The sequence below is a fragment of the Primulina huaijiensis genome, unplaced genomic scaffold (genome assembly GCF_012295235.1).
Source record: "Primulina huaijiensis isolate GDHJ02 unplaced genomic scaffold, ASM1229523v2 scaffold26229_ERROPOS72855+, whole genome shotgun sequence".
Taxonomy (NCBI): domain Eukaryota; kingdom Viridiplantae; phylum Streptophyta; class Magnoliopsida; order Lamiales; family Gesneriaceae; genus Primulina; species Primulina huaijiensis.
This window is the reverse complement of record NW_027356350.1, coordinates 130,687-157,888: the sequence shown is the minus strand read 5'-3', so window position 1 is coordinate 157,888 and position 27,202 is coordinate 130,687. Positions and strand designations below refer to the sequence as shown.

General features: G+C 32.2%; 4 protein-coding genes across 4 annotated transcripts; 1 reads left to right on the top strand and 3 right to left on the bottom strand.

The window, feature by feature from the left end:
• The first annotated feature begins 4,167 nt into the window (after positions 1-4,167).
• Positions 4,168-6,556, top strand: LOC140967689 (ethylene-responsive transcription factor ERF118-like). The gene is made up of 2 exons (XM_073428395.1): positions 4,168-4,821; positions 4,991-6,556. Exon 2 carries the CDS (start codon positions 5,190-5,192, stop codon positions 6,249-6,251), a length of 1,062 nt encoding a protein of 353 aa, XP_073284496.1. The 5' UTR covers positions 4,168-4,821; positions 4,991-5,189; the 3' UTR covers positions 6,252-6,556.
• A 223-nt stretch (positions 6,557-6,779) lies between these two features.
• LOC140967691 (tetraketide alpha-pyrone reductase 2-like) lies at positions 6,780-8,858 on the bottom strand. Its single transcript, XM_073428396.1, has 6 exons — positions 8,641-8,858; positions 8,231-8,403; positions 7,912-8,100; positions 7,540-7,702; positions 7,114-7,303; positions 6,780-7,029 (listed from the first exon to the last, which is right to left on the bottom strand). The coding sequence occupies exons 1-6, from the start codon at positions 8,744-8,746 to the stop codon at positions 6,888-6,890; spliced, it is 963 nt and encodes a 320-aa protein (XP_073284497.1). The 5' UTR covers positions 8,747-8,858; the 3' UTR covers positions 6,780-6,887.
• Positions 8,859-10,626: 1,768 nt separating this feature from the next.
• Positions 10,627-12,389, bottom strand: LOC140967692 (3-ketoacyl-CoA synthase 5-like). Its single transcript, XM_073428397.1, has one exon. It carries the CDS (start codon positions 12,316-12,318, stop codon positions 10,828-10,830), a length of 1,491 nt encoding a protein of 496 aa, XP_073284498.1. The 5' UTR covers positions 12,319-12,389; the 3' UTR covers positions 10,627-10,827.
• Positions 12,390-22,457: 10,068 nt separating this feature from the next.
• On the bottom strand, positions 22,458-24,732 carry LOC140967707 (uncharacterized). Its single transcript, XM_073428413.1, has 4 exons — positions 24,557-24,732; positions 23,678-23,858; positions 23,510-23,573; positions 22,458-23,137 (listed from the first exon to the last, which is right to left on the bottom strand). Exons 2-4 carry the CDS (start codon positions 23,827-23,829, stop codon positions 22,838-22,840), a joined length of 516 nt encoding a protein of 171 aa, XP_073284514.1. The 5' UTR covers positions 23,830-23,858; positions 24,557-24,732; the 3' UTR covers positions 22,458-22,837.
• Between the last annotated feature and the right edge of the window lie 2,470 nt (positions 24,733-27,202).

Here is a 27,202-nt window from a genome sequence, read left to right as displayed (position 1 = left end):
AAAGCATTTACGTGCTTCTTTTGTTTCCATACAATCGTATGGTATTATGTGCTACCTTAGGCAAAAACTTGTGTGAGACGGTCTCACGGGTCGTATTCTGTGAGACGGATCTCTTATTTGGATTATCCATGAAAAAATATTATTTTTTTATGCTAAGAATATTAATTATTATTGTGAATATCGGTATGGTTGACACGTCTCACAGATAAAGATTCATGAGACCGTCTCACAAGAGACATACTCGCTACCTTAACCTTTTTTTTGTTTTGTTTTAGACATCGGTATTCTCCGGGAAATCCATACAATATCTCTGCAACTTTCATCTCAAGAAAATATCTTCTTTCTCGATAAGATTTTTCTTTTCTTAAATACAAGGATTGATAACAAAATATAGGTTGAGTTCATCATATCCTAAAATTATTACGTTAATCTACTAATGATTCATGTTTTGTTATATTAACATTTTAAATATTAATATTAATATTACACATATATTAAGATTATGAACACTTGGACATATACAAACCATATATAATGTATAACATGACATCACATGCCATGATCCTTTCTTTATAAAATTATTATTGGAGTTGACTGCGAATACATGTGATATTACCCTTCGTCTAGGCATAACATCACTCTACAAAATGACGTGTGATGTATTAGGTATGGAAAATGATTTAGACGGTGGAGGCCGAAGATTTATATTGGGCCAAAAGCCCAAATATTTTACCCCAGCAAATTCTATAAATCTACAACTCAAAAAATGGGCTGAATGCCCATTTAACTCGGCGACTCACCTCCTAATTCGTTGACTTCGTAGGGGCAGGCTTATTGAATAGAATATATAAAAAGCAATTAATCTGAGCATTAATATATTACTGAAGTGACACAAAGTGAGGAGGTAGTCACTTCCCAAAATCCGGATTCAATACTTTGCCCGACGCAAAAGCTTGAAAATGGAATCCGACGTACAACTTACAAGGCCAACCGTACACGCCAAAAGGTCCCAGTGGCACGTGATTTCAGTTGTCAAGATCCGTACAGCATCACGTGATGTATGTGATCATTAATAGATACTTAAGTTCGGTTGACGACGTCATGTGATAATTCATACGAACGTACTATAAAAATTGATCGAAGAGATTTGTCATATTTAGTTCAATTTATATTATCCATTAATTAGATTTAACAATTCTCATAATAGGTTTGGGATTGGGCCAACCTATAATGTCTTGGATATTTTGTACACACATGTGGTTGCCTCCCAGGTTTGTATTTTTTACGTAGGAGATCGGATAGTCTTATGCCAACTCCGATCGATTTATGCACCAACATAGGACTCGAGCAAATCCCAAACGTCAGCTGCCCGAAAATCAATTCCGAGCCAAATTCATGGAACCCAAATGCCACGCCGACTCGTGATCATAGATTCATAGGCATGGCTACCCAGCAATTGAGTTCGACGTATCTAATAATTCACATTTATGTAATATGTATATGTATGTAGTATCACAAAAAATGGAGTATGAAAATTATTTAATACCTAATTAAATCTCCTTCCAATACGTAAAATTTTCCATTATTGTAATTAACACGACTTACGCAAATTGTCACTGAGTTTGCAACTATTTCTAAAAAAAATAATCTGCTATGTTTGCGACGGTTTCTTTAAATAAAAAAATATCGTCGTCAAATCGGCATACATTAATTAAATGTTAATCGGTTTAGCGAGGGTTTTAATTAAAAGTACGTAGCTAATTTTAGGACGGTTTTTTAAATAAATCGTAGATAAATAGCGGTGTTTTAATAAATTCCGTTGCTAATTTAATTTGTAATTATTTTTATATAAATTAGTTTCAAATAAATATTTAATATTTGATTGCCAAAAGTTGATTTTATATGTGGTTTTAAATTACTAATTTTTTTAATTAAAATATTGCTAATCAAATATTTTTTTATATAAAATAGTTTCAAATAAATAATTTGAATATAAACATTAATATACATAAACTAATATTTTTACAACCAATTCATATTAATAACTATGAAATACGCTTGTCTAAATATATGATAACTCTTTCCGAATTTAAAAAAATTGAATTATTTAAAAAATAAATTAAGCAAGTAAAAATTTAATTAAATATAAGTATATTTTTATTTATAAAAGTATTATTGATAAGTATAACCAACATTAAAATTTAGTATTTATTAATTTATTAAAATATATATAGATAAATTATTTTTTCAAAATAAAAAAATATATTTTTATATTTTTTAACGTTTAAATCAAATTAAGTAATACTGACATATATTAAATAATAAATTATATAACTTAATATTAACACGAGAACATAATAAAAATACAATACTAAATAATACAAATAATTATATAACAAATTAATTAACAAAAAACCATTAAAAAATACATTACCCAGTTGTTAAATAAAATAAAATAAATAATCTAACATAAAAATTTAATGAATCTACTAGTTAACAGTAAAATGAATAGCCAATTCCATGTATTTAATAATTAACACACATGATTTCAAAAAATAATAATAATTAACACGTATATATAGAAACGTAATTATAGCTAGGTAATTACCTATATATATGCATTTAACATATAAATACACAATCTATAAGTAAAATCGAACCTTGTTCAAGCGTGATGTAAAATTGAATCCGATCACCAGATTTGCGATAATAAGAAAATTCTCAAGTTAAAATACAACTGAAATGCATGAAATTTGAAAAAAAAAACAAAACAAAACAAAACAAAAACAAAAACTCGTCTTTAACAAAGATAATAAGCGAAAACCACTGAAGAAAATGAAGAGGTAAAAAATTGTATCTATTTTGGGACAAATTTTAAGAAAATGTAACTCGTAGCAAAATTCCATAAAAAATTCAAATTTTGAATTTGCGACGAAACCGAATAATAAAATTTCGTCGCTAATTAACGATAGGAAGTATACCACCGTAACTGATGCAGAGTGTAGCATAATTCTCTTAAGTTCTTGTACTCGCGATTCTTTATAAAGAACTGTCGCCAAAAATAACTACGGATTATGACGTATCGTCGTTGCAAACGATGTTTTTCTGAAACCATTTTTTTAGGTCAAAACTGCCGTTATTTTACCACAGTTTCAAAAAAAAATTATGGTAATTTGCCCGTGGTATTATAAATTCCGCGAAAAAAATTCAAAATAGCCACGGTTTAGGAAAAACAATCGCTAAAATTATTGATCATTTAACTAATTTCGTTGCTAATTGCTCGGTTTTTTTAGTAACCTGTAATTAATCATTTAGGTCCTTGCTGGTAATGATGTTAAATAATTATATTTGATATTTATTGCACATATATACAGTACTCTCCCCAATCATATCGTTGAATCGAAATCCGATGGGGCTGATTATGAAAATGCTAATAATACAATTTGTCAACATGTCACAAAATCTTTTCCATATGCAGTGTAGTTAATTTTTACCTATTCTGCCAATTTTATCACATGCACTTATGAAAATGGCAAGAAAAATGCGACGAAATTAAAATTATGGATTTCAAGAAATATAATATATTCGCAGTGTAGTTTTTAGTTTTTACCTATTGAAGCCTGCATGCCTTTTTTCATACATGAAATCTGAAACGATTCGTCCAATGCCATGCATATTCACAACACACATGGCAATATATTATAAAGTTTTTCATAATCTTTTTAAATTATTTGTTTCCAAAAAAGTTGAAAAACACGAAGATAATTTTTCAAACATCCACGGACTTGAATTGATTACCAAGTATCTCAGTGGCAGCACAAAAAATAAGTACAAACTTAAGACCCAAAACCGACAATAGGGAAAAAAATGCCTGCGGAAATCGGATTCGTGGAATTCTCTGTCTTTTGGTACTATAATGCCATAAAGCCAGCCCCCATCTTCTGGCGTGAAGGACACTCTCTGCTAAACTCAATCCGATTGGGTCGTGGTAAAAACACGCGAGACCCACACCAACACTGACATGTCATGATATGCATGACATAAAAGTCATGCATTGTATGGCCATATGCCAACCCATCATGCATTTAATTACCTACTCCAAATATACGCACAGAAATCTGTATATATGCACACTTACTTTTCAGCAGCAGTCACTGCAAAATGAATACATTTTAGTAAAAACAATACGTATAAACGTATGTGTTGACATAAAGTATTCCCTAACTGTTTAATATATATATATATATATATATAAAGTTTTCTGATTGATTTGTTCAGGTAAGGAATGATATATATTTTATCCATCCTGTGTTTTTCCCCGCGTTGAGATTTGGGTTCTTGGTCAGTCGTTGTTTTATAAAGTAATCAATTACAAAAAAAAGGGTGAAAATCTTCTTTTTTCTGCAAGTTCTTGGGTGATTCGTACGGTCGGTTTTGTTTATGTTGTATTCTGGCAAAATCGCGACCATCCATTTGGATAGATTGTGGCTTTTGTGAGACGTTATAGTTAGTATTTGTGAAACATTTTCTCCTGTAAAACATTTCTTGTTTCTACTGAGCCCATTTTTCCTTTTTGCTGGTCTTATTTGTTTCTTTGTTAAAGTTTTGAGAAGAGAAGGGAGAGGTTTATTTTGGAGCTCTGCAGCAAGCAAGAGATTTTATGTCGGACAGTTTTTATCTGGATTTAAACTTTGGGGCTGTGTTGAGGCTCTGTTTTTCATCGATTCCTGCTAAGTGCATGCCAAGATCTCTCTGCCTTGTGATCGAGCAGAGTGTCCGCTCTTTCTTCCCAACTGTTTCAATGCGTTTTAAGCCCAAGAGGTATACAGTTCTTTTTATTCCCTTAAACCCTCTAAGGATTTTTGGATTTGATTGGCGTGTGTGTATGTTTTGATGTCTGGTTTGGCTGCTTTGTTTGTTGATCTTAAAAGGGTGGTTGTTAATTGCTGTTTTTTTTTTTTTTTTTGCTTTTCTTCGGTTTTGATTGCAGGACTTGCTCTGGCATTGTTTATTTCAGGGGATATCATATAAATCATTTTTTAGTATTTTCTTGTTCTTCAGAGAATATCTCACTGAAAACCTTCGCTGATTTGAATCCCGTGAATTTTGGGAAAATTAGCTGGTTTCTGTTTAATTTATTTGGTCTGTTCTGTTTGCGAGACTACTAAGTTATCGGGGCTACTCTTGCTATGGGGCTCTGTGGCGTAGTGAAGCAAGAAAATACGCCTAAGCCTCTGATATTTGTCCCGATGAATCAAGAAACTGTAAGCAGATGCCAGAAAAACAGGTTTCAATCTTCCAGACCCATAAGGAAAGTCCGAATTGTTTGTAATGATCCGGATGCTACTGATTCTTCCGATGATGAGGGGGCCCTTGAAATGAAAAGAAAGCGTTTTGTTCGCGAAATTTGTTTCCCAACTCATGCTGCGTGCAGGGTATCTAATGCCCCTAAAACAGAAAGTTTGGCTCGGGGTTGCAGCAATGGCGAAAAAAATCTCAAAAATAAGTGGCTGATACCCACCGAAGTCAGCAGGCCAACAGTCAGTCCAGGGAAATATAGAGGCGTTCGCCAGCGGAAATGGGGGAAATGGGCAGCAGAAATACGTGACCCAATCCAGCAAAAAAGGGTCTGGTTGGGGACTTACAATAGCGCCGAGGAGGCATCGAGGGCTTACGAAACAAAACGAGTGGAGTTCGAGGCTTTAGCTAATAGCACCGGGTGTTATTCTACAAAAAAATCTAATGATGCTCACAAGAAAAGTCTCTGTTCCGTCGTGGATTCTGAGAATCGGAAGCCAGATGTTAATGTGGCCGAGGAATCTAGCCTCAGCGTCATGTCGCCCACTTCTCGCACATCTCCATCTTTGGTGATTGATATAGATTCCTTTGTCTCGGATTCGGTTATAAAGATCAAGTCTGAAAATGAGAAAGCTGATGAATCCTCTGTAGGGGCTAGTGGGCTAATGGATGAGGAATTACTGGCTTTAGCACAAATTGATCAAAAGCTTAACTTGGATTTGGATCTTGATTCACTCGCCGTAGTTGACGATATTTTCGGGATACGAGTGGACGACTTATATTTTGGTTTTGAAGAATTTCCGATTTCTGGATTCAAGGATTCGGATCAGCCTTGTGAGCTGCCGGATTTTGACTTCGACTTCGATCTCGATGCTTTTGGTGAAAAATTTTCTTGTGTGGATGAAGCACCACCTCTTAAAAATGGAACTCCCCTTAATGTAGCATGCCCTTAAGTTCTGCAGTTAGTAAAATTTTTAGAGGTACTTATTATTCATTATACATCAATTTTTTAAAAACACTAAACTATGTAGTTCATGTGAGGTTTTGTTCTTGTAAAAGAGTATTTATTAGTTTGCTTAGGGAGATTTTGACTGTGGCATGAATCATTTTGAGTCTCCTTCAAGTTTTTATTCTGCTACCTGAGGTCATAGCCTTAACCATAGCCATCTTCTTTTCGCAGTTTTGCAACAACTAGATTATCATCCAAACGTGGATACTATTTCTGCATTGATATGTAATGTTCTATTGGAATTAATATCAAATAGATATATGATTATCAGGTTCGCATATAACAGATTCCTAGATTCTCAGAGCTTTCCTCGCTCTGGGTATTGAAATGGAGCCGTTGATGTTGTACACAACACCACCATTTGATCAAGGGTCTAGATGATCCAACGGCTTTACTGTGTACAACACGGTGATTTCTATAGAGATCCACATGATCCATCGGGTTCTACTATGTATAACACGGTAATTCATAGAAAATGGAAAAAATAAGGTTTCTCGTCAATTAATTAATTTATTTAGTATAGACTGACTTTGAATTGCATCAAGGTACGGTCATATTTCAAAAGAGCACAAAAACTATTTTAAAGGAATCCCCTGATTTGGAAACTTTTTATGCAATCATCGAACATTTGGTCTATCGTTTTGAAAGCAGGGAGACCCAATTCGAGAATCTTGCTACTATCCATGCTGTGCGGGTTGTTATCTCCTTCCTTATTGCTACATCTGAAAAAAAAAAGGATAACTTTTTGAATTTATAATCCATATTTGAGACCAATAACGCTCAATCTTTGCACCAGAGGGACTCACTTGGTTGCGTAAGGATAACTTGGATATCTTGCCCTTAAAAGACCAATAATTTCTGACCAGTGTGCAACGGAGCTTGAACATATAAGCCTGCCGGATGCTTTGCTTTCTTCCATGGCCAATATATGCGCGTTTACTACGTCTTCTATGTGCACGAACCCTACCGTTGTGTTGGGGTACTCTTCAGTAAGGCCTAACAATAGATTTAGAAAAAGAATGAACCAAAAATAAAAAAAAATAAAAAATTTACAGTAAATGTCTTTCTTTCTTAGATTTGGGTGTTAAAGTCCTTCCTTTCGATACTAGCTTCATTCTTGAATCAATTGTGCATTCTAGTTGTCGAAATTAACGTTTATGAAGAAACAGAACACAAAATTTCAAAAGCAAAACGAAGTGCAATGAATCAAAAGTAGAATAAAAAAATCCAACCTTTGACAATAGCCAATATTATGACCAAGGTACTAGTGGGTTGCGGTGCAAGTAGTGGGCCAACTACAAATGAAGGGTTCACAACAACAAGATCCATACCACTTTCCTTAGCCATTTTCCATGCTTCTTTCTCTGCTATGGTCTTAGCATAAGCATACCACAGCTGCAAATAAGACTTTATAGATAAATGGCGCGCATAATGTTCAAGGATTATCACGTGTCAAACAAAATTTAAACTCTAAGATCGATTTTGTAGAAACCATATCGTTTCTATAATTGCCTCGACTTATTTTTTTGGTCAATCGAGTTTGCGTGCGTTTTGTGGTGGTGTTTGCAGACAAATGGAAAAGAGTTAGAATAGGATTTATTTACATTGTATCGTTCACAATACTCTGCATCACTCCAGTGAGATTCGTTAAGAGGCGATACTTGATCAACGTCGTATCGATATCTTATGGAAGAACAGGACGAGGTTAACACGACCCTTTTCACACTGCTTGTTTTTTGGCAGGAGTTCAGAACATTTAAGGTCCCTCTTAAACATGGATCAATCAAATTTTCCTGCAAATGTTCATGGATGAATTTGACATTAATTTAAGGTATATGAATAATACAATAACTTCAAGTAAATTGCTGGTACATTCTAGTCTAGTATGAATGAAGATTATCAGTCTACCCTCCTTAAACTTGCCTTGACTTTATCATCATATGCCACAAGCACCGGAGATGCGGTGTGGAAAACACCGTCGACTCTAGCCACGGCCTCGTCGAAGCTTCCCTCCGCCAACAAATCAGCTTTTACAATATGGAGCCTCTCCTTCGCTCCATTTAGCTCCCAAAGATAGCTAATTTGGTCTACATTTTCTGATGTAAAATAAAGCTAAAACATTTGAGTGCAAATTAATGTTTATATGACCAGAACCATTTCATATTGTCATAGATGAAGGATTTCGTATATTTCAATTTCTTTTTAAAAAAAATCGAATATAATCACAAAATAAAATAAACAATCCGTGTTCTCACGATCGAATGTCCGTGCTCAACGATCGTGTTCTCACGATCGAATGTCCGTGCTCAACGATTAATATGAATGGAGAAAACCTGGATGGCGCACGGTGGTGGTAACGGTGTGACCCTTTTCGAGCAATGACTTGATGAGATGAGCCGCGATGAATCCTGTGCCCCCGGTTACACAGTACTTGCCCATTTCACATCTCCTTCATCAACTCATGTGCCGTCGGGGGCCTTCTAATAAAGTCGCCAATCTCACGTTAGGTGCAAGTTTGGTGAGTCATCTCAACTATCATTCTCTACCCTTTAAATTATTGCATTATTATTAAACTAATAATTACTACTACATACAAATGTTTTGTATTTGGTATGGATCTGGCTAGTTTCCCCACTTCAATTAAACCTATTATTAGGTAGAATTAGAATATTAACGGTTGAGATTAGAAGAAATTTAGTTATCAAAATATTTGACCTCACCCGAGTGAAAAAACAAGAAAAAAAAATAATCGAGTTAGGTCTAATATATTCTGAATAATGGCACTTTTTTTTCGCCTAAAATAAAGTGGATGAAGTAGATTGTAGTAGAGTAGTGAAAGTCATGGTCACAAACAATGTATATTTTCTCCAATTCGAGAAAAGAATTTCATTTTAAGGTCGCCTAAGCCGAGTCTCTGACATCAAAGTTGGGTGAATTGCAAGAATTTATTTCCTCCGGTCCGATATTTATGACAATCATATCCGTGGCTGGATTCAGAACAGCATATACATGATATCTTGCAATAACTGAGGAAAAATGGTGGTTGGCACTTCACATGGTTCCCCATAAAAGCAATGACCTTGTCCTTATTGGGGTTGAAAGGGTGTAAATAAAATAAAGTTTGCAATTGTTATAAAAAGTTAATTTATGGATTTTGTGAAAGTCGAGGGGCTCCTAAATTAATTTAAGTATCAATTCAATAAACCCAGATATATACTTCAAAGTTCAATCTAACCATCATCCAAAAGGAGGTTGCAGTGGGAACAAAATCATTTCTATTATTGCCATATCAAATTCACGGAAAAGTCATTGTTCTTCTTCTTCTTCTGTTTTTTTCCCTTGACTTAAGATATTGCTTCGTATTTTTTGCCAAATATTTAAGTCCATGGATACGTTGTCGATACCATATAGAAGATGATGGGCGTACATGCACACACCCAAGAAAATTTGGTCAATAGGATAAAAACATTTGAAATATGTTAAAAAGTTTGAAAATAAGGGACAAATTGGAAAAATTATAGGAAATTGCAAATTTTATAATGTATGTTTTGCAAGTTAGTTCTCTGTTTTGTCGAAATTGAGTTTTAATATTATATTTTATCATTTCTCACGTGACACCAGGTCAGCGTCGCGGTGTAAAAGGTACAAAAATTGAAAAGAAAATTTATATATCGAAAATTTAACTCAAAAATTACAAATATAAAAGGCCAATTTGAAATTTCCCCCAAAAATCATTAATTGCCCTTGTGCGCCCCTATCTTAAATATACATACACAGCATCAAAGAATTTATAAAGAAATGCGAAAAAATTGTTTTGAAATTTTATTTAGCATTCATTCTACCTAATACCTTGTTGTTCGATCCAACTGAGAGACTCCGGATGGATCCAACGGATGAAATAAATTTACTACATAAAAATTTCAAAATTCATTTAATGAGACAATTAATAATTGGGAAAAAACATTGGGTTGGAAACATATTTGCCGCTTGAATAGTAGTAAATTGGCTAAAGTCCCATTTACTGAACGATTTGGATATGGGAGTTGAAATTTTATTTTTTTGCACATGCGATCTTAATTAGTTGCCTATCCTTTTTATCCGCGGGTAAACAAGCAATTTGATGTTGCAATGCCCAATTAAAGCTACATACCAATATGAGGGTAAAGATGCAAACTTTGCCAAAAACTTAGTAATCATCATGTTGAAGTAAATGTAGAAATAATTAATGTTGCCAAAAACTTATATGTTAGGTTAAATGAGAGTAGTGGATAAAGAGAAATAAAGTTTAAAATTATTATAGTGGGAAGGAAATTGCATAATATTTCAGAATTCATCAAACAATTTATAATTATATAATATTAAAAATAATAAGCAACCAATTCCAAGATTGACGACACAACAAGGACGAGCGAGGCACTAATAATTTTTCCCGGAATACATAAAAATTCAAGAAATAGAAAAACGAATTATTTCTCAATATTCATCTGCCAATAATAATAATAGATAATACAAAATGATCCCTAGAGCTTGACAATTTCTGGGATATGAACCGGGTACCGATCAATGCAATCAGCCCACGGCCCCTCCACCGGCGTTTTGATATCCCGATTGCACTTCCAAACGGCACTGTTGCACTTAAATCCACTCCCGAATCCGATCTGCCACACCCTGTCACCTTTCCTCATCCTCCCCTTAGATTCTATGTAAGACAGTTCATACCAAAGTGAAGAAGAAGAAGTGTTTCCAAATCTGTGTAGTGTCATTCTTGAAGCCTCCACTTGCTCCGCCGTGAGCTGGAGGTTTTTCTGCAACTCATCGATCACCGCCCTTCCGCCGGCGTGGATGCAGAAGTGCTCAAAGGCCTGCTTAAAGTCTGGAATATATGGCTTTAATTTCGAGTTGAAGAATTTTCTTCTGAGGAGTGAAAAGGCAAAGAGGATTTGCTCTGATGCAGGAAGAACAAGAGGACCGATTGTGGTTATATTGGATTTCAGAGCTTCTCCCGCTATGGCCATTAGATCTATGTTCAGCTTTATCCCCACATGTCCTTCCTGGTCTTCTTCTTGCTGTATGCAGTTGTATGATTTGTCGTCTGCTCCCTTGTGGGTTCTTACGACGTGGGAGAGGACGTACTTTGACCGGTGGCGCTCAGCCCACCGGTTAGACAAGAGGACGGCGGCACCACCCATTCGAAAGAGGCAGTTAGGGAGGAGCATGGCTCTTTCTTTGCCTAAGTAGCAGTTGGGAGTGAGGATTTCTGTACTAATAACAACAGCGTTCGAGTTGGGATGCTGTTGGAGAAGATCTTTGGCTAAATCTATGGAGATTAAACCTGCACTACACCCCATCCCAGAAAGATTGAAGCTCTTGATATTGCTTCTCATTTTGTACTTGTTAATCACCATAGCTGTTAACGAAGGTGTAGGCGAGAAAAGACTGCAGTTTACAATCAATATATCTATATCTCTAGGCCTCATCCCCGTTTTCTGGAAAAGCGAGTCCATGCAATAAAAGATTACGAGCTCAGCTTCTTCTCTAGAACGACGCATACTTGGAGAAGGAGGGATAAAACACATCGCAGGTGGGAAACAGGTCTCTTCCCCAAGCCCAGATCTTTCAAGAATCTTCATCTGAAAATGCACGCTCTTGGGTTCCTTGTGCAGCACAATATGCGCGTGCTCCATGAATCCTGCGAATGAAACTCGCAAGCTCTGCGGGGGTTTGAAAAGCGCGTAGTCGATAAGGTAGACAGTGCGGGGCCGCGACATGAAGAAGAAAGTGGCGGAGTAGATTATGAGGAACAAAGAGCAGATGATGTGGAGTGAGGTTAAATGCATGGAGTCCCAGAATTGGATAATTTCTTCGGGGCTTAAACGCAGGGATTCAAGAAACAAGGCGATGATTACAGGGATGAGGAAGAAGGCGAGAAGATTGTTGGCGAGGTACTGGTATCCGAGTTTGACATATTTGAGCTTGACTGATTGAGAGAAATCCGGGAGTTTGGGTGCCATTCTCTGTTTGGGATGAGTATTTTTTTGCAGGAAAATTAGAACTGTTTTTGTAGGAGAAGACAGCACCAGTTTGAACTTTGAGGAGGGTATGGCGCATTTAATTTTATTTAATATTAATATTAATTAATACAATGCAACTGGGCCGTCTCTTAAATATTTGTCGTGTATTTTTATTATGGTTTGGTATATGTTTCATTGTACATTTGCTGATATGATAGACATATTCAAGTACGTCATTAACATTTCCATATCAATAGATTATTATTTTCCTTCATTAATACAAAAAGTGTTTTCAAAATAAGTGTGGATTACTCGTAAACTAGCATAGTACTAGTAGTAGACAGACACAAGCATTGACCACATCCCTGATAGACACCATTTTTTTAAAAAAAAAATAATAATTCTACCCATTTTTTTTTATACTAATTTAAAATTTCAAATAACAATGGTAACTGTATAACATGCAGGGAGAAAACATGGAATTTGAAAATTCAATAATAGTATCACTTGGAGCCAACATATATAATTTAGGAATATGAAAATGCTTTCACCATAAACATTTTTTTATATATAAAGAAACTCCCCTTTATTATTTATTTAAATATCATAGTAATCATAAGTCAGAAGTTTATTATCAGTTGATAATAATAATAATATGTAAATATATTGAATTGACTGTTGAGAAGTTGGCAGCGGCAAATTTCGGTTGGGAATCATAAATAAGTTTGCTCTCACATCTGTGTTGAACTGGTAAACATGTTAAGTGTAAGAAAAGGGCGATTCATCATTTATTGAATGTCTAAACTTTGTGCCTGGTCAATGCACGATAAGTCAACACCAACACCTATTCACTAATTCTAGCTAGCATATTTTTCTTCCATTTTAATAATTAATTAATTAATTATCTCTGCCAACGGTTCTCGGATTTTAATTCCTCCTCAAATTCCCATCCATCCAATATTGCATTGCAGGCAAAATTAATTAATCTAACAATTTTATTATTACTACTATTTCAAAAAAAATTATTCTATTATATTTTATTAGGTAAAAGGATTTATATTTTGTATGATTAAAATAAAATTATTAATTTAATCTCAGATATTTTAAATATTTGATCATGATAAAAAATTTCAATTAAAAAGAAAACAATTTAAAATACACCGAGTAAAAAAAAACATAGAAAACAAATGATTTAGATTTTATCATTCTTTTTTTTTAAAAAAAAAAAAAAGACAAATGGACATACATAGCGTGTGTATTTATTAAGTTGTAAGAGAAAGAGCAGCTTATTGGCCCAGTTGTGGTGGTTCACTCTATAGTTATTACTATGCGTCTCCCGGCAATAACCGCGGAGCGTTGGCTGTTGGGCATTCAAATTATATTTGGATTTTTTAAAAAATTAGATTACACTACAACTACTCTACGTATCTCACTACAAAGTCGGTAATAATAATAATAATAATAATATGTTTTTTATACTACGGTTTTATAGATGTCAACTCTACTCATATTTACACTACTAAATAATAATTTTTCGTATAAAAATTAATATTTTTTTTATAAATGACTTAAATAAAATATTTTAAGTATCACGTCTCAGAAAATATCTATTTTTGTGCAAATTCAAACAGTGTCTAATAAATTAAAGAAGATAACAAGAATATATTTAGACTAGATGAAATTAACCGCTCTTGTACATCCAGAAAGTCCATCCACGAGACAAATTGATGACATATACACAACTCATGGGTATGTATTTTGTTATACGAATGTTTGCAACTTGTAATAATATCCAAAAAAAAAATAAACAATGTAATAAATAACTAATTTATTTATAAAATCAATCTGCAATGTAAAAAAAAAAAAAATATTGTATTTCAATTCAAAATTTTGATATCATTGTGTAAAAAAAAAAAAAAAAAGGTGGATATCATGCCATTATTTCGGGTACCTGCCTTGCTGCATCAGGTAGGCATTTCATATATAGACTCCTTTATTTTATAAACATACTTCATCTTTACTTTTTATTGTATAATTTGATAATAATACCCTTTCGTTGATTCTTTCTTTTATTAAGTAAGTTTGTTAGTGGCTCTCGTTTTCTAAATTAAATTATTTTAGTTTCGCAAAAATTATAATTAAATTTGTTAATATCCTTAAATATAAAATAAAATACAACTAAATTTAAAGTTATTTTAAATTAATTAACCAATTCTTAATTTATTTTTAGTTATTGTTTTTATAGTTTATTACATGCCTTCCTACTTTTTTTATAACTTCAAACCAATTCTTTCAATTAATCATAATAACCAATAAAAAATTTATGGAGACTAACATTAGTCTTAGTATCTTAAAATAATTTTTTATTTTTATAATTTATCATTTGATATTTAAAAAATATTCTTCAAAATTGGAACTTAAGTTAGTTAATTTTTAATATTTAATGTATATATATGTAAAATAAATATAATCAAAACAATAAATTTATTTTAAAAAATATGAATTTAATCATCAGAGAATATACTATATATTTTTGTAAAATAATACAAGGTCTTAGTTTTAATCTCAAATTCTAATTTGTTTGACATCGGTTTTTTTAAATTAAATATTTTGAAACCACAAAATCTCAAGATTATTAAGTATTTTGAATAAAAAAAAATTCGACTTATTATTTTAGGTATATATTAGTTATTTTGTATTATATTTATACATAACAAAAAGTTAAAAAGGTATGACTAGATTTTTAAATATTAATTTTTTTGTTAATATAAAAAATATTATATTAAGTTTTGGGGTACAGAAACATTTTATGATAAAGGAAAGTTAATGGATATATGAATCAAAAGAGAAGCAAAATAATTAATGAGAGCAATCTTGAAGGTAGTGCGAAGTATATTTTACAAAAAGCAGAGTATAAATATTATTTTCTTATATATATATATATATATATATACACATATAAATATATATATATATATATAAATGTACATAAATAGCATATATTGTCGTAAAATTTTAAATATTTTAAAGAAAGAGAACGTATACAATTATTGGGTCGTCCCACTCTGTTGTGGGCCTGGACTGCTAGTTTTACCAGTTATCGGTGTGCTTAGCATCTCACCACTTGCAGCCCAATATGGACTTTTGGTAAAGGAAAACAAATTCTTAAATTATATATCATGATTACAAGAATATTCAAATGAAATAAGAGAGAACGACAGTCTAAAAATTAATTGTTGCTGAATTTTCATATCCATTAACATATAAAATATTTTTAGTGTATATTTTTTAATATATCACATGATATTGAATTAATATATTTTTTTGTGAGAAAATTAAATTTATATCTATACACTATATTAAGATTCAGCCCGTGAGACCGAAAATTTGCAAAAAAAATTGCATCAATATTTTTAGTCAATTTTCATAATTATGATATGATCTATTTTAATATAAAAGAAATTAATGACAAAAATTGATAAAACGCCAAAATAAAAAAAAACTATATAAACACGAAACGCCTAATCGAGACATTAATATTATATGATATATATATTCTCAAGCTAGCTAGGAGTGACAAAGGAAATATAGAATAAATAGAATTTTGTAAGCATTGAATAAAAGAGGAAGTGAAAGTATGGAGGGTTTCAGCTGAATTCAATGCGATGCCAACGAGTGAGCATGATTCCATTCCAAATGCTACCAAACAAAATCTTCCCAAAACTAATTGCAAACACACTGACTTCTTAACTCGTCCGCCGCATAATACGCGACCTGCTCTTTTCTTTTATTATTATAATTTAAAATACCTCGTTTTTTGTATTTGAAATTTAATTTTAAACGACCTATTATTGTCATTATCGATCATTTCATTTCACTAAATAACAGTGTTATATTTTGTAGCTAAAAAATCCTGCATTGACGAAAGTTCCTTCGATTTGTCTGTATTGTTTGAGCCACCACTTTGGGTAATTCATTTCAAAAAAATTTACCCTAACTAAGCCATTAAGTTCCTGAAATGCCCTTGACAAAATCCTGCAAAATCCATGGTTGTGCAGAGAAAATGGTTTGGCTATATGTGTGTGTGTGTGTGTGTGTGTTTTACCTGAAGAAGAAGTACGACACTTTTTAATTTGAGTTTTTTTTTTTTTTTTTTTTTTTTTTTTTTGTTTGGAGAATGGACAACTGTTGAGTCATGTTTTCCAATGATCAATCTTCTCAATGTCACAAACTGGAGATCCCTTGTCTGCTGGTAAGTATCTATCTAGATTCTTTTATTTATGCTCAAATTAATATTAACTGATACTTTTGTACATAAAATGTTCAAATATATGATTATTATTATTATTCAAAATGCTTGTATACTGTATTTGATGACTTTTATTTATTTTTTTCAAATAAATAATATATAACAACAACTCAATGCTTTATAATTTTATCTGAATCTGAGCCAAATTGAAACCACTTTAAGCAATACCCAAAATGTCAACTGTGTCTGAAATTATCCATAAAGCCATATTTTATTTGCTTCTTACTTTTTCAATCTTCCAGGATTCTGAAGAGTGAAGAAGACACCAGTAAACTTTTGATTGTGAGAAAGATAACATAACAGCTTAATTAATACAGTGAAAAACTGAGAATTTTACTAATACATGTATAGAGATGGCAATGGGTAGGGTATGGGTCGGATTTCATACATCCATCCCCATACCAATTTATTAAATTCATCCACATACCCATCCCCATACCCATCGGGTATTGAATTTCATCCACATCCCCANGAAGTTTTATATATTTTCTTCTCTTTTAATATACAAAGCATCGTTTTCTTTAATTTTCAAATTTATGATTATATGTATTGAAAACTCAGAAAATCGGTGGATTGATTGATAAATCTTTAATATAAATAAATATAATTACTATATATATACATATATATATTTATATATATTAATTTAAACGGGTATTCGGGTCGGGTGTGGGTCAGATTATATCAAACTCGCCTTCATACCCGAACCCGAAAATCCCCATACCCGATTACCCAATTATTTAATCGGGTCTAAAAATCCCTCCATACCCTCTTCTATTCGGGTCGGATATCGGATACTCCAACGGGTTCGGAGAAAATTGTCATCCCTATACATGTATGCATTTAATTAATTTTGTCACCCTTATGCACATAAATCAAATAACCATTTATATTCTTACTTAGTTGAATCATTTCCATTCGTGGAGTCTAATATTGATATCAATTAAAGATTGCAAACCAAGATAAGAGAATTTGTGAAATTTATGTTACTAGAAAAATAAATGTGGAATTTCAACATAATTGTAACGTGGAAGTAGTTTTAAGCAGATCTGAATAAGTAAAACTAAAAAAGATACGTACAGGCCAGATTGAAGATTTCTTGATTTCCGGTGCAGAAAAGAAGAGAATATCGAAATACCAAAATACCCACGGTTTAACCCGTCAATTTAATAAAAAACCAGTTTATATCACCAGAACTACGAGAATAAAAAACGTGGGTATTTTGGGCCAAATGCTACCGAAAAAATATGTTACCATCAAAACAAACAAAAAAAACTCAAATTAATTGACATATGATATATCTATAGTTAACTAGTTGTGCAGAGGATCTGGGCAACTGGGAATCTTCCTTTTATAATCAAGAAATCTTCCATCTTCTGTTCTGTTGAGATCAGAAACTCTTCCATTGAAATAATCTTTGAAGATTTGCGTTTGATTCCTGCTTGGTGGAGAAGATTCCACTGTTGAAGCTTTTGCTTCATGTGCTGTAGCATAAGAATCATGTCCTGCCAAAACCCTGATCGCTCCGGCCTTGTTCGGGCCGAGGGCACGTATATGAAAAAGTGAAATGATGAGGAGGAACACCAGAGACGGGTGCGTGAGTATCGGGATTTTCTCGCCGGAAAATGACATCGAAGGTGAACCTGAGAATAGGGTTTCTGTATAAAGAAAAACTCAGCACACTTCGGCTGCTGATAGTAATTTAATATTAAAGAATACGATGATATCTTCGAGTTTGAGGCTTTGGGTTGAATCTCTTGGCCCTTTTGTCTGCATATGTTGTCTTTCTATAAGAAAATGGTTCTAGTACTTGTCCAGTGATCGACGGCTTTGTGAGTTGGATAAAAATATACCTAAACCACGCCACAGCCACTGTTAAAATATGAAAAGGAGTGATGTGCAAGTTTTACTGGTCAACAGCTTTTCTGTTGGAAAAGTCATAGACATATATGGTAGGGTGTATTCAATTATGTTCACGAAAAAGAATCATTTATGCCCTAAAAATTTACAGTAAAAAGCTTCTCAAACAAATCAATCTGTTTTAAGAAGTTAAACGTCGGTACATTTTGAAATTCTTTACTAGTACAAAGACTATTTTTAAATTGCTAGTGTCTGTAGTTTTAATTAGCTAGGATTGATTTGCTAGCAGCTTATAAGTTAATTAAAAAAAATGAAAGGCTTTTATTTTGTTTAACTGGTACATTTCTTGATTTGTTCTTCTCAATAGCATTTTATGCACATCAATTGTCCATACCGATGCTACACCTGTAAGATGGAAGAAAAAGATCGAGCCGTATATATATAGCCATCGTGTAAGCATTTTTTCTAAAAAAAATAAAAAATAAAATTTGGCTGAACCCCTTTAATCGATGGACTAAATATAAAAAATAAGAAATAATATGACATGAACGTAAAAGAAAAGGGAGCACTGAGTAGATCTAGTCTATTAACCAGAGAGATTTGACCAGATTTTCTCGACGGTGAAGACTTACGTTTATAAGAAAATAATAAACAGGCAGCCAGAGTTTGACTAAGAAATATATGGCCCCGCGTCGGTGAATTTAATATAGTTTGCCGTGAATAGAAACATGGTATAAAATCGTGTGTTTACATATATATATTACTATTTCTCATTTTAAAATTATAATTATTATATAAAGAAATTAAATGATATTTTAAGAAATTAATATATATTAGGCAATATAAAAATAATATTTACCATATATAAGATATATAAAAAATGCAGGTGCTTTTATTAAATTGAATCCATATGTTTGCAAAAAACATGAGACTCCGCTGATTGATCGGGAATCTTTCTCTGGGCGTTATAAATAACTCTGTTGTCTACGTACCATAAACAACAAACGACATTTATAAGTCTTTATTTATTGTTTGTTTTTTTTATTTTTATTTTTTAAAATAGCAACCTTCTTTGTATTTCGAAACATAGGAGAAAGACACTTTTGTTTTTACCAAAAAGAGTCCATTGACTATAATTTCCTCTATATACGAGTCTGTGCCTGCATGAATATGATCTTCATAAACTGATATGTATAACTAGTGCAATAGTGTATCTATTTTCTTTTTGGTTTAATCGATTTTTGAAATTAGTTTGTGGAATACGATCAGCCTCAAGTTTAATATACTAACATGTTAAANATAATTTTTTATGGGGCCATAAATGAAGACTTTCTCATGAGGGTAGGTATATTTTAATATATGTATGTGGTCGTGACAAATTTATTTCTCATCTATTATTTTCCTAATTCAGACAAATAACTTGGATATATTTTTTTGGAAAAATAAATATATATTACATTACTATTCCACATGATAGGTGTACGAAACAGTTCCATTTTTACAACTTTTTGCTCCTCACCCCCCAAATAGAAAACAAAACAACAGATCGATAATATTATATATATAATATCATAATTGCTGCAAACTCCATAATTACTACATACTTAGAGTAAATTTTTAAATACAACAAGTTATTTATGAAAAATGAATATAAAAATATTTAATAATTTAAATGAAATAAACGCGCAATATTTTCACCCACGTACGAAAACAAACCATATTTCAAAATTGCGAACCCCAAAACCAGGATTGTCGGATTTTTTAAAAAGGGCTTAAATGTTTTACATAAAGAATTCTTTGTTTTTTTTTAAAAAAGATAAAAGCAGAAGTCGAAAATAGGTAATCTGATCTTCTGGAAACCTTTTTAAACTTGTCCCTTAGATCTGTTCCTCTCTTGATGTCTTTTTATTGTTGTTATTACCACCTTAAAATCTTAAGGTTGTCTATTTCATAAATTTCCGATGTCTATTTTGCCATTTTCTCTCGAAGGTGAAATAACTTTCTTTCTCCTCAAATAACTCTAGAGGCATCATCCACATTCTTGGGTGTTAGGAATTTCATCTGCCTCATTAAAAAATTTTGAGTTCAACATAACATTATTTGCGGATCACCCTGTCCACTCATCTATTTTTATTTTTATTTTTATTTTACATTACATAAACACATTTTCAATTCTATTTACATTGTTTAAATGATTATTTCAACATTAATATTTTTATTTCTTAATAACTATTTATAGTTTGATAACACGATAAAAATTAAATATCATAATTTATATATTAAAAGTTGAATTAGTTATTTGATTAATAAACATTAATCTTTTAATAATTAAAATAAATTAGAAGAAAAAAAATATGAGCATTTGTTATTAAATGAATAATACAACTCCAGTGCAAAATTACTTATCCAAATCTGCACAAATACAATAAAACTCAACAAACAAAAAATTTAGCAAAAAAGACTTGAAGCTAAAAATCGAGCTATCGGTAACTTTGAATCTTATTTTGAAGATATTGGAAGATCGAAATCCGATTTACCTTATTACTAAAAATCTATTTATTTTCATAATTTTTTTATGTTGCGTAATACTTGCTTATTAGTTGTTGTTTCATAATATTTGCTTGTTTGACATTTGTACATTTTTTTACACATTGATAACTTAATTTGCTCGTTTGTTAAAATTGTAGTTACTTAATTTCAATTCAAAGTATTAAAATTTTTATAATTAATATTTTATAATTTTCAAAGAAATCAGTTTAATATTTATTTCTAATTAAAAAGTAATTTTTTTTAAAAATTTATTGTTTAATTAAAATATAAAATAATAAAAAATAACAAAACTATTTAAAAAAGTAATAGAAATAAACACAAGCTGCGCCACATTTGGAGCCATTTCTAGTGTTGTTCCAATCCAGCGTCCAATGCGGTGCTGGAGATGATCTCACACCACATTTACAACTATCGTACACTACTTTAATTTCTGGAAACATACTGGACGATTGTACACTGTCCTTTATTGAAATCTCTGTATTCAAATCAAACTACTTTTTTTTTACCAAAAAAATTTGCAAAATGTAGAAAACACAAGAATAAACAAAATTGAACAATTTACTGATTAAACTAATTGTGATATAAATTGAGCAATAATTTATACGTTTTTAGAAGAAAATATTTGAAAGCTGAGTTTAATTTAATCTTGAGAAATTAAAATGTGCTTTTTTTTTTGATCATCTAAAATGGATGAAACATCAGCTTTACCAAACATTTGTTTAAAGAATGAGAGATTAATTCTATTTGAAATGGGTCGAACGATGGAGGAGTTGTTTTTATAGAGATGACGTGAGCCAGTTCACTTTCGTGGCGATTGGTGACGCAAATTTAATTTCCTTTTTGGACGACAGCCCAATTTAACTATACTGGGCTGGGCTCTCTAGTTTCTCATAGAGGCCCAAATATCAATGGCCTCGTCTGCTTTTGATTTGGGAAAATTTTACGACAAGATTTTTATTTTTTTTGTTAGTGCAATTTTTTATTCTGATCTTTCGGGGAATGATATCATATCACAACATAAAAATATTATGCATTAAGTTTAGATTAAATACGATAATTTTTAAGGAGGAAAACATATTGAATTAAATGTAACATATTATATCGAGAGAAACGAGAAGCATGGTAAATATACTTTTGGGAAAAATGTAAATGAATGATCGCGTTTATTCTTATGTTGGGTTATAGAAAATTTTATTTTATTTTATTTTATTTATAAAAAAAACACTCTCGATAAGTTATTCTAGGAATACAAATATATATAAGACGATTGGATAAGTTCAATGACGAAGTCAAAAGAGAGAGGTTTGACATCTTGCTCCCAAAGAAAGCTACATGCATTCTAATTCGAGGCTCAATCATGGTCAAATGGAGTAATCAGATTCATCGCTCACAATCATTAATAATTGTGCATGAAAAAGAATGATTCAATCAACTTTCTTTAAACAATCATCATACATACATACGTACAAAGTGAATTTGGCTACAAAAACATGACAATTTCTGATTTTACAGCTTTCTCCTATATCAAATATCCTTTGCTCATATCTTAATTACAACATTGCAAAGAGGGGTTAGCTCTCATGAATCCCTTCCTAAATGCCATCAAATCAAAATTTATTTTCTTGACCAAAACTTCACTCATACTTACATTACATCTATGAAGCATTGGATTTAGATTATAGACACTTCCAGAAACATGCTATTTACAATACACAAACTGATCCAAAACCATTTCCTAGTACTCATACCAAAAGTGTGTCCATGATGAGTCCTCTGAGTTCTTGTTTCATAATATAGGCTCTAAGCCAAGGCGGGGATGCTGGGGTTGCGCCTATCTCTGTCAAGGCAATCAAAACCCTCGACCCTTACGGCTGGATTTATGAAGTTAGCCCGAATGAATCCCCCCTTGCGTGTGGAGGATGGGGAAGGTGCCAGCCCGGATGGGGGCGGAATGGCTAGTGGGGAAATGGAGGTGACTTTTTCGTGACCGAATCGTGAATCTTGAATTAGTGGGTTAGATACCCTGCTCGGTGGCGACCCCGAAAAAAAGGGAGGCGACGAGGCTATTGGTGTGACTGATTGGTCAGCATAATCATCACCCTGTGACGGATACAAACCATGAAACCAAGCTTTAGTTAGATCTAGAACACGGAAATCATAATAAAATAAATCAAAACAGTCTCGTTCGTTTCAATAAGTCCTCACATGCAATTTGGTATTGATTTAAACAGAGTAAGATTTTATAAGAATTGGCGAAGAAAATAGTACTTAGTTACGCATCATTAAAGCTTCAGCTTTGTTTTAAACCACAAATACGTTGGCACGTGTTAGTTTTGCTCGGCAAGTATTCTAACAATTTAGCCAAATCGAATTAGTTTTGCAGAATTTATTACGCTCAAATTCGGATTTCTCACAAAATTAATTGCCTATCTGATCCCTGAGTCACAGGAAATCAAGAACAAAAGAACACACCTTGGCACGGATGATGTTCAGTAGCTCATTTCCAGCTTTTGCATCACGAATCTCCGGATGATAACTGTCAATCAACAAACAGAAAATATAAAAATAAAGAAATCAGAACCTATAAAATTATTACAACATAAATATCATGAAAAAGAAAGCAGAAGTAACAAAATCAACCTGACGTGACATCTGAAAGGTCTCGCTGAAGAAGGTTCTTTATGAGTGGCGCCGACAGGGCTGAGCCGCCGTGGCTTGGGGCAAACCACCGCTGATCTATTCATCTCTTCATAAGCAGTGAAGGCGTCGTGATGAATTGAGTAGGGACTCATTTTACTCTTCAAGAGCTTGAATCAAACACCTGATCGGTACGTTTTTCACAAGAAAGATGAAATTATTTTTTTTTTAGAATTATTAGAATCTACAATGGATAAATAGTAGAAGTTTAACGTAGAACTTTTAACTCAGAATGCATTTTTTTAAAATATTTTGTTTGAAGAACAAGAATTACGATCTGGTCAATCGGGTAAAAAGATGAGAAGCCCAGAAAGAAGCCGGCTGAGATTTTTGACCTTTTCAAATGGACAAAGAAATAGGTTCAAGTATTTAAATATTTTTTAAAAAAATTGGAGAAGAAAACTATGACATGATAAACAGATCAAACAAAAAAACCTTGTTTGACCGAGGTTATTTTATAAAGTTTTCCCGAGGAGGGGTAAGGAACTCTTTTCCCTGAGATTTCAGAAAAATAACTGGAAAAAATATTCCGCGTATACATCAATCAACTCAGGACTGTTAAAACCAGCTGGAAAAAAAAATCCGTGGCCACAGAAAATATTACTTCGAAAAAGCAGAAGGAAAAAAAATGAAATTCAGCTCCACAGATTTAATTCATTTGCTAATCCAAGAAAACTTTGAAATTGCATCTGGGCTGAACCAAAATTTATAAATCATCACAAATAGCTACATAAAAAATTCTCCAAAACAGAAAGAAAGCTTTTCTAGAACTCTCCCACCGAGTTTACAAGTTACAACTACTACAAAAAGCTTAAAATTTACCTGTAAGAATTGTAAAATTTTTTTCTCCAGATTAGAGGATCCGATACAAAAAAGAAATAAATAACGGAGAAAAGAAAAGGAGAAATAATAAGTGCAGAGAAATCTATCTTCCTCGAGCGAAGCTGGAAGAAGGTTTAATCAATATGTTGAACTTGAATTTATAAGCTTGAAAAAGAAGAAGAGGGTTGAATTCGAAAAATAGAAACGTCAGGGGTCCAAGTGTTATTATGTGCAATTATGGATAGTGCGTGGGAGACGACGACGGAGACACGGCTGAAATCAGAACATTGTCTCTATTTTTTTTTTTTAAAAATCATAAATAATAGTCAGCATTAATTTTTAAATCAAATTAATTGGCGGAGAAAATAGCATTAAATTTTTAAATCAAATAAATTGGCGGAGAAAATGGCACTGCAAATTACTGAATTTTAATTGACCGACAAAAAATATAATTGTATATATATGTTTATTTAAATAAAATATTTTCCCTCTTTATTGTTTCGCAGCGATGGTTTTGTGGAGTATATGACATAACAGAAATTATGTGGTGCGGAATGCTAAGAGGATACTAGCAACCATTTTATATCAGACAGCTTTGGTCCTTTGTTCAAAGTGGCTCGCAGCTCACCAAATGCCTTTGCAAACTCCTCCTCGACATAGACAACATATCATCACTGGTTGGAAGAATCCCTCCGAGACTTTTGTGAAATGTAACATATATGCACCTAATGTTTTGACGACGGGTACAGTAGGATATGACTGCGTTATAAGAAACATCTTGGTTCAGTTGTGGTTGCTATTCACGACAATCCGCCAGTTTCTGTCATCACTCGATTGTTGAAGCTATGGGGATCAGAGAAGCACTCAGTTGGATAAAATATTTAGATCTTATAATTTGATAATCGAGTCTCGCGCTCTCATAATGCTGATGGTCTTAAATTCTACGCCACCAAACTCGTCTATCATCGGATTCATGACTGAAGATTGCAAGATCCTAGCTCTGGATGTCCAATCTGTTTATTTTGTTTTTGATCGTTGATCAACGGATCACGCAGGTCATATATTAGCTAGGGACGTTGTTTCTTTGTCTGATCTTGAAGACTGAATTATTCCTCCGCCTTCCGTAATTTATGATGTAAGCTTACATGATCTGGTTTAATATATTACTACTGCTTTTATTTTAAAAAAACAGACCTTTATAAAGACATGGCGAATTAGCGATACTTTTGTTTATATTTTTTAAAAAATAAAACTATATTCATGTGATCTAATATGAATTCTATCACATTTTTCATGTAGATTATGTTATAAAAAAAATTTATTAGATCTCTTGTGAGACGGGTTGATCCGTTTCATAATTATCATGAAAAGTAATATTTTTTGTATAAAAAATAATTTTTCATGAGTTAGGTCGAGTCGAAGATCTGTATCACCAAATCCCGCCTATTAAATTGTTCACCATAATTCTCAATTCTTGGTTTAAACAATTTTCATGTTTATAATAGAGCAAATTATCATTTTAAAATATGGTTCTCAGTACTTCCACATTACAAGACAATAAAATTATATATTTGTTAACAACTAAATACTTTGACCTAATGACAAACTTTTGAGAATCAGCTCAAAATTCTCAACTCCCGATTTAAACAATGTTTTGATAGAATTATATCTATCTATGCTAATAACTACATATTTTGACTTAATAATAAGCCTTTTGTCCAAAGTCCCTACACAACTGAAGGAAAAAAAAGTGGAATTTAAACAAAATTAATAATTCATATAAAAAATATGCAAATGTAGTGTAACAAAAAAATTCAAGTGGTTTGTGCGTACAGAGAATTGCATGTATTGTCCGCTACAAATAATTAAATTTGTAGACCCAAAATCTCAGGAGATGTCGGATCGAACATGTAAGTTAAATGTTTTCAAACAAAACGGAAGAAAAGCAAATTAAAAGAATAAATTATTTAAAACCGAATTCACATGATCAAAAAATTAGGTTAGGCGGACAACCACAGCTGTAATTCACTCGGAATGGGTGATAGATAACTCATTGCTTTATTCAAGTGATGAATTGGGATCGTGCATATTTATAATATCTTTCTAACAAAAATATCCGTATTTAGAATTTTTTTATTTTCTTATTTTTTGAGTATGATTTCTTCATGAATTAGACTTTAAATTTCGCATATCAGTATTTTTTTTGTTACTTTTGAAAAACTATGTTAAGCATATATATAATTTAAATAGCACACAGTAGTTATAAAAATACGAATATTTCTATAAAAATATCGAGATATAAATTATATTAGGAGGCATATTTTTACAGAATTTTTAATAAATTCAGTAGAATTATTACAACGCGATGATAAAATACATGTGATCCAAATTACCCAAAATTAAGAAGCGTGGCTCAATCATTTAGAAAAATAAATGGGAAAAATACAAAATATATTAGGCAAAGAAACGTGGGGATGGAGTTTGGTGGGGAAACAGATCACGTTTGGGTGATACACTTGCCTAAAACAGCGTGATCCCTTAAACATTATAAAATAAAATAAAATAAAATGTAACACTGAACATATAATTTAAAATATTTTGCACTATGCTCCGTTTTATCAACTTACCAAGTTGAGTCGACACTGA

Excerpts from the sequence above, each read along its gene's own strand:
- LOC140967689 (XM_073428395.1), top strand. The coding sequence starts at position 5,190 with ATGGGGCTCTGTGGCGTAGTGAAGCAAGAAAATACGCCTAAGCCTCTG.
- LOC140967692 (XM_073428397.1), bottom strand. The coding sequence starts at position 12,318 with ATGGCACCCAAACTCCCGGATTTCTCTCAATCAGTCAAGCTCAAATAT.
- LOC140967707 (XM_073428413.1), bottom strand. The coding sequence starts at position 23,829 with ATGAGTCCCTACTCAATTCATCACGACGCCTTCACTGCTTATGAAGAG. Across the intron at positions 23,574-23,677 it reads CCTTTCAGATGTCACGTCAG|TTATCATCCGGAGATTCGTG; the intron begins GTTGATTTTGTT and ends GTTGATTGACAG. Across the intron at positions 23,138-23,509 it reads TGAACATCATCCGTGCCAAG|GGTGATGATTATGCTGACCA; the intron begins GTGTGTTCTTTT and ends TATCCGTCACAG.
- LOC140967691 (XM_073428396.1), bottom strand. The coding sequence starts at position 8,746 with ATGGGCAAGTACTGTGTAACCGGGGGCACAGGATTCATCGCGGCTCAT. Across the intron at positions 8,101-8,230 it reads CATATGATGATAAAGTCAAG|GAAAATTTGATTGATCCATG; the intron begins GCAAGTTTAAGG and ends GAACATTTGCAG. Across the intron at positions 7,304-7,539 it reads AATATTGGCTATTGTCAAAG|GCCTTACTGAAGAGTACCCC; the intron begins GTTGGATTTTTT and ends ATCTATTGTTAG.